General features: G+C 41.3%; 1 protein-coding gene across 1 annotated transcript; it reads left to right on the top strand.

The window, feature by feature from the left end:
• The first annotated feature begins 809 nt into the window (after positions 1-809).
• Positions 810-6,973, top strand: HSP90AA1 (heat shock protein 90kDa alpha (cytosolic), class A member 1). The gene is made up of 10 exons (XM_010022009.1): positions 810-998; positions 1,095-1,461; positions 1,917-2,050; positions 2,553-2,861; positions 3,533-3,698; positions 3,965-4,155; positions 4,260-4,407; positions 5,084-5,352; positions 5,712-6,045; positions 6,226-6,973. The coding sequence occupies exons 1-10, from the start codon at positions 810-812 to the stop codon at positions 6,333-6,335; spliced, it is 2,217 nt and encodes a 738-aa protein (XP_010020311.1). The 3' UTR covers positions 6,336-6,973.
• Positions 6,974-7,763: the final 790 nt, after the last annotated feature.

Here is a 7,763-nt window from a genome sequence, read left to right on the forward strand (position 1 = left end):
GGCGGGGAAGGCTCTGGCAGTTTCTAGAATCTTTCATGCTTCCGCCGGGAGGCTGCAGGGGGCGCTGCGCGGCGGCGCGGGGCGAGGCTCGGAATGAGCGGAAGGGCAGCGCGGCGTTAGAGCCGCGTGTGGTAGCTGATGAGTTTAGTTTATTATTGCGTGTTTTACTAGCGTTGTAGCCGAGGATTGCAGTGGTGCGCTTCGTCTGGGTTCGTTCCGTAGCGACTAAAGTCGCGTTGTGGTTCCAGAAGTCTTCGTTTTTGAGCTTTGACGTGTACAGAGGATGGCCTAGGCGGCAGGTCCAATTCCGATACTCTGTGTAGAACAGGGTAATGAGTTCGGCTGGACCCTGTTGGCACTTAAGTTGTGTGGATAGTGTCTGCATGTGAATATAATAATGGTATGAACAAAACACGAGGTGGATAAGAGAAAAGAGAAGTACTAATCTGAAATGCAGGAATCAAGCTCATTTTCTTTTTTTTCTGGTAGTCTGTATTACTTTTGTGATGACAAGAAGTAAGAGTTTTATGTTAATTTCCAAGTAAATGTAGAAGAGAAGAAAACCTGTGTGTTGCACCAAAATGGTGCAAACCTGAGTGAGTGTAAAGCAGGTTTGTAGGTAAAGTCTTACATTTAGTTGCTGTATGTGTCAAAATGCCTGAATTTTTTGCTGGTGAGAAATTTGATCTGGGTGTTGCTTTTCTTGGTGTTCCTATGGTGCTGCATTCAAAACTGAGTAGTTAAATATCTTTATCTCTAAATGCTGTTGTCAGTGCCGGGAAAAGGCTATGTGAACCAAGCTGCTGGGGATGGTATTTCAAGTTGTTCTTTCCTTACAGATGCCGGAAGCTGTGCAAACTCAAGACCAACCAATGGAGGAGGAGGTGGAGACCTTTGCCTTCCAGGCTGAAATTGCTCAGTTGATGTCTCTGATCATCAACACTTTCTATTCCAATAAGGAAATCTTTCTGAGGGAACTGATTTCCAATTCATCAGATGTAAGTACAGGTTTCCAGCCTTGCTTTACGTCAGTAGTATTACTGAATTTCTTAGGAATGGTCAAGGGATGCTAAAGCCTGCCTTTTCTCTTCCAGGCGCTGGACAAGATAAGATATGAGAGCTTGACTGACCCAAGCAAGCTGGATTCTGGAAAAGACCTGAAAATTAACCTGATTCCAAACAAGCATGATCGCACTCTGACCATTGTTGATACAGGCATTGGGATGACCAAAGCTGACCTGGTCAACAACCTTGGTACAATTGCCAAGTCTGGTACCAAGGCATTCATGGAAGCACTGCAGGCAGGGGCTGATATATCCATGATTGGTCAGTTTGGTGTTGGCTTCTACTCTGCCTACCTGGTTGCAGAAAAAGTGACAGTGATCACCAAGCACAATGATGATGAGCAATATGCTTGGGAGTCATCAGCTGGAGGATCTTTCACTGTCAGGCTTGATAATGGTGAGTGTTAAATGTTTCTCCAGGTAGTTTTATGAAGTTTTTTGCCATTCAGATACCTGTTCCATGCATTGAAAAAGGCAAAACCAATATATAAAGGGGGTAGTACTATTAGTCATGTGTCACATTGAGCATGGATACACGTGTTCTACCATTGCAGTTAAAAGAACTTGTGATACATAAGGGAATGTTTCAGTAAATCATAGTATAGTGTGTTACAGTTAAGAGTAAGCTTTCAGATCTTTACGTACAGAAATACTGATTGATTTTTACAACTATTCTGTACTGTTCAAGCTTGCCAAGATACATGCTGCGTGTAGTAAGGCTGAGGAAATGTGTGAGGTAGTTTTATACGCTTTTTCCCACTGGTGAAGAAATCTGTTGATAGAGCAGTGGCTATTTGAAGAACTAGTTTGATTCACTGCACAAGTAAAGTGTGTAATCTCCATCCCTTCCAGGTGAACCTTTGGGCCGTGGGACAAAAGTCATTTTGCATCTGAAAGAAGATCAGACCGAGTATCTGGAAGAACGGAGAATCAAGGAAATAGTGAAGAAGCATTCCCAGTTCATCGGCTATCCTATTACACTCTTTGTACGTACCTTGCTTGGAAAGCTAAATGACTGGGTATTAGAGCAAGTGAATTTCTGAAATGGAAGAAATCAGTCAGATTATTACAGAGGTTACGTGAATATGGCTCTTAAATTTTGTTAATATAGCTTCATTTTATAGGAACGTAATTATAAATTTATAAAGTTAAATTTAAATAAGAAACAAACCTTCCAGAACTGGAACTTGTTTTACCAAGGTGGTATGTTAACAGCTTCCAGATTACTGAAAACCTAGCTATATCTTCATCTATTCCCGTTAGTGGTAATTAAGTGTAACAAAACTTAACAGTATGACCTATCATACAGTCACATTTAAACCAAAGTACCAAATACCTCTTGGTCCCCGGAATTCAAATCCTTAGTTGAATCTAGGAGGAAAATGTGATGCCATATTAGTTTCTAGATTTGAGACTACAAGGAGTACCTTAGGGCTGTTGATGATGAAAGTCCTGGATTTCTCAAGTAAAGTAATGATTTTCTTGCAGGTGGAGAAGGAACGTGATAAGGAAGTGAGTGATGATGAGGCTGAGGAAAAGGAAGAGGAAAAAGAGGAGAAGGAAGAAAAGACAGAAGATAAACCAGAGATAGAGGATGTTGGTTCTGATGAAGAAGAAGAAAAGAAGGATGGAGACAAGAAGAAGAAAAAGAAGATCAAGGAGAAGTACATTGACCATGAGGAGCTGAACAAGACCAAGCCCATTTGGACCAGGAATCCAGATGACATAACCAATGAAGAATATGGAGAATTCTACAAGAGTCTAACTAATGACTGGGAAGACCACTTGGCTGTCAAGGTAAGTTTTTGTCAGTCTTCAGGTACAATTCTGCTTGCCCCTAAAGCTGGAAGCTTGGTAAACATGCTGCTGAACTGTAATGTGTTGTCCTGCATCTTACTGTGGTAGGCTGCCTTGCATTTAGTGTGGTAGTTTGTGAGGGTGACACTTCATGCTACAACTGTCTTGGCTCCTTTTAAGGCTGCGTTTACAATCTTCAACTAATACGGGTTAAAATGTTAAATAAATGGCCTACTTTTCTAGTTCATAGCATAGTTGTTAGCAAGTCTAATACAAAAAACATTGAGTAGGTTTCAGATGAATGTAAATGGAGTTACTTGGGTTGGTGGCTCAGTTTTGAAAAGGCCCAAGGCTAGATGGGGATGCATGAGTGAGTGGCCCTTCTCTGGGTCTCCTGTGAGAAATGCTGTAAGAATACACCTGCTTCGTGAAGCTCAATGTGTAGTGTAGGAACTGAGTGCGTCTTCTGAATTCATTTGCTTACCTGGTGACAATTGAATAGAACTTGGATTTGTTTGCCTGGAGGAAGAGCCTGTTCCTGACCCACATTTTGCCTACTGTCTTTCTGAGATCTGATGGTTAGTGTTTGACTTTGGCATTGAAGAGTTGTTAAACGGTCACAAAGTGAAAGCCATGCAAATTGACTAACATGGCATTCTGTTTATTCACAGCACTTCTCTGTGGAAGGGCAGTTGGAATTCAGAGCTCTCCTCTTTGTCCCACGGCGTGCACCCTTCGATCTGTTTGAAAACAGGAAGAAGAAGAATAACATCAAGCTGTACGTCCGCAGAGTTTTCATCATGGACAACTGTGAGGAGCTGATCCCTGAGTATCTGAGTGAGTATATTTTTGAAGGAGATGTTTCTCAAAATGTTAGAGAAACTGCTTATCAATCTTGTAGTTCCCTTCCATGTTTAAAGACATTTGGGAGAGTGAAGATAGAGCCCTTAAATGTATCTGATAGGAGTTAAAAGTACTAATCAGTGTTTTCTAAAATGCTGTAGAAACCAGTTCATGATTTGAAAAGGATAAAGTCACTTCAGAGACAGGTAATCTTGGCTTCTTTGACACCTACAATGCTAATTGTCACTGTCATCTTCCAGATTTCATGAGAGGTGTGGTAGACTCTGAGGATCTACCTCTGAATATTTCTCGTGAAATGCTGCAGCAGAGCAAGATCCTCAAAGTGATCCGGAAGAACTTGGTGAAGAAGTGCTTGGAACTCTTCACTGAGTTGGCTGAGGACAAGGAGAATTATAAGAAGTTCTATGAGCAGTTCTCCAAGAACATCAAGGTTTGTTTTTTCTAATTAATAATGCTGATGCTTGTTAGCTAATGCTAATGATCGCAGATGGGTATTTATCCAAATGAATCACTCATTTTAATGCTCTTCTGCAGCTGGGTATACATGAAGATTCCCAGAACCGCAAGAAGCTCTCAGAATTGCTGAGGTATTACACTTCTGCATCTGGTGATGAAATGGTTTCTCTGAAGGACTATTGCACTCGGATGAAGGAAAACCAGAAACATGTCTACTACATTACTGGTGAGTTGGTAACTAATGTTAAGTTCTGAGGGTGAGAAAGCAGAAAATAACCATGGCAGCTTTTCTTGAAGGACATGCTTTTCTCTATTTCATGTGGTAGTTACTGGATCCTTAAGTACAGTACTAGGTCTATGAGGACAGCAGAAGTAGTTGCAGATGATACAGTGCAAGATACAGTACAGCAAGCGTACACTTTTTTTTTCGTTACATGCATACTTTCTAAAGCACACTTCAGAATCTTCAAGGTGTCTTTAAGATCTTGTTGTTCAGGCTTCAGTTAATACAGCCACGAGTCTGAATTTTTAAGACTTCATGCTCAATCCACCTTAACTACTTCAGCATCAGATGTTAATTCTTACTTTTTTAAGGTAAATGCTGTACAGGGCTCCTCAGATTCTTCCTTGGTAGGACTGGGAAACATTTCTTTCCTGGCATTCTGGGAAATACCACGTTTACTTTTAAGCCAGGGAGAAGTGTATTACAGGCTGTGGGTGTCAGTTTGAAAGGCTTCAGTCTCTCCAGGCCAGCCTAATCTTTGCAGTAGCATGTGATACCCATTTTGTGCTTGTCTCTTTTCCTGATTTGGGCATGTGGCATAGGCTCTAGAGAAGAAACAAGCTGCCACGTTATAGGTCCAAGGCTCAAACCGTAACTGTGGCACTCTTGTTGCCTGCAGGTGAGACAAAAGATCAGGTGGCCAACTCTGCTTTTGTGGAGCGTCTTCGCAAACATGGCCTGGAAGTGATCTACATGATTGAACCTATTGATGAGTACTGTGTGCAGCAGCTGAAGGAATTCGAAGGCAAGACCCTGGTGTCTGTAACAAAAGAGGGTTTGGAGCTTCCAGAGGATGAGGAGGAAAAAAAGAAGCAGGAGGAGAAGAAAGCCAAGTTTGAAAACCTCTGCAAAATCATGAAAGATATCCTTGAAAAGAAAGTAGAAAAGGTAACTAGTAGTACAGTAGTACTTTCTTTGTCTATATGCAGTAAGTTTAATGGTCTAAAATGAATTTGCTACAGAGAAGGCTCAAATAACAATGTCTGTTATAATTGCTCTTCTGAAGGAGAGCAATCTATGCAGATGCAGTGTTACAGATAAAGTACCTGTTCCACTTTGGTGAAACTAAATGGTTCTGTTGAGTTGGTATTGCACGTTCAGCTTTGTCATAGGAATTTTTGGTCTTAATGACATGCAGCAGCATTTTGTAGTTGAACCTTAGTTAAACTGGTGGGGATAGTAAATAAAATGGCACATGTTGATAAAACACTAAATTACAAATGTGTGCTTTGCATTCACTTTTCCAGGTGGTTGTGTCCAATCGTTTAGTTACTTCTCCATGCTGTATTGTGACAAGTACATATGGTTGGACTGCCAACATGGAGAGGATCATGAAAGCACAGGCATTACGAGACAACTCCACAATGGGATACATGGCAGCAAAGAAGCACCTGGAGATTAATCCTGATCATTCCATCATTGAAACCCTGAGGCAAAAGGCAGAGGCTGATAAGAATGACAAGTCTGTGAAAGATCTTGTCATCTTGCTGTATGAGACAGCACTGCTGTCCTCTGGCTTCAGCTTAGAAGATCCTCAGACACATGCCAACCGCATTTACAGGATGATTAAACTTGGCCTGGGTAAGCTAGAAATTTGTCTTGTTTCCAGTGAATGCTGGGCCTTTGGGAGGGCACTGTCTGCTCAGAGGTGATTCTTATGCTTGTTGGAAAGGGGGAACCCTCTGGTGGGTTCAAGTGCAGAGGAAAAAGAAGCTTTTGCATCCTGAGTTTGGCACTAATGTATGCATCTTTACTGCACAGGCATTGATGAAGATGATACTGCTGCAGAAGAAGCTAGTCCAGCAGTTACTGAAGAGATGCCACCTCTTGAAGGAGATGATGACACATCACGCATGGAGGAGGTGGATTAAACCAGTTTACAGGAACTTGTGAATGTTTCCTTGGCTAATAATGAATAAGTTATATTTTGTATATTATGAATGTTACCTGCCAAAAAAAAAATCTTTGACACTTTGTCTGCATTCCCTCTTATATTTATTTTCAAAGATGTTATACCTTTATTTTTGTTACATTGCTTTTTCAGCTGATGTGAGATACAAATGCCATTGAGGGAATATTTTCTTTAACACTGTACAACCCTAAACAGGCAAGTAAGGAGTAGTTATTTTTGTCTGTATTAGCTGGTTGCAGGTGGCAGGGTTTTTGACTTATTCTTAATTGCCAGAAATGTGGGAAAGAAGCAACAAAGACGGTATGACATCAGGATGCTCAAGTTTGTTTTGTGTTATATGGCTCTTCAACTCTAAATGTGTCTAACATACAGTACCTAGTAACTAGGTATCTAGGAGAGCTGAAATATTTGGGGAAGCTTTAACCCTTTTGCTCCTAACAAGGTCTTGATGTTTAAAGTTGTTTTTTATACTGTTTCAGGATTCTGGATTGCACTCTACCATAGAATAGAATCCACTGTAAATCTCTATTGTGACTTATGCAACTCTGCATGTGCAGTTCAAACCTAGAACTGTAAGAATAAAAGTGTTAAGAATGAGCTATGTCATGGACTTGTCTGTTAATCTTGGGAGTGAAACCTTATTAGATCTGTAACACTGCAGTTCCCCTGCAAGCTGGTACCACAGAAACATTGAGCAGTTCCTAAGGTTTACAACCATGTTATTTTCTGAAGCAGTGATTATTTGCCTCCAGTTTAGTTTACCTTGTGTTCATTCCTTCTGTGGTTTTTCAGTGGCTCTGCATGTGGAGCTAGGTCTCTACAAGCCTGGCTTATACTGCTGTACTGAGGTGGTGGTATTAGGTACATGATGGCACACAAACTTAAAAATGACTAGGTTGTGCTACGTTTCCTTTGTCTCTGAAGGAAATGGAGTTGATAGTAGGTAACTCGAGCAATTTTCCCTGTCTACCAGCTGCTTGGTGCCCGTCAGATCCCCTTCACTGCTTTGGGTATTTACAAGCTTAAGTTCCCTGAAGTTGAGGGGGTAGGGGCAAGTTTTGGGCATCCTGCCTGGTCCTATTTGTTTCATGTGATTAGCATATGGCAAAGGTGTATTGGGTTGGGTTTTTTTTTTTTAAAAAGGTAAAAAGCTGGTTCTCATTGCAGTAGTGTCCTGCAGCTTTCTTTAGAAAGGTTTCTGCAGGCTAACAAAGCTGTCAGAGCAGCACTGCTCAGGGGCTGGGGAGGCTGAGTGTGGGCTTTCCACACTCTAGGGAGTGGATACACTAGGGCTGGTTTGACTGGGGATATGGTCTTTTGTGGGCTCTTCAGACCAATTTTTTTGCACGTCATTTTTCTAGACCAATGTGCTTGCATGCTTACTCAG

This window comes from Nestor notabilis, unplaced genomic scaffold (genome assembly GCF_000696875.1).
Source record: "Nestor notabilis isolate BGI_N333 unplaced genomic scaffold, ASM69687v1 scaffold23179, whole genome shotgun sequence".
In the NCBI taxonomy this organism is placed as follows: Eukaryota; Metazoa; Chordata; class Aves; order Psittaciformes; family Psittacidae; genus Nestor; species Nestor notabilis.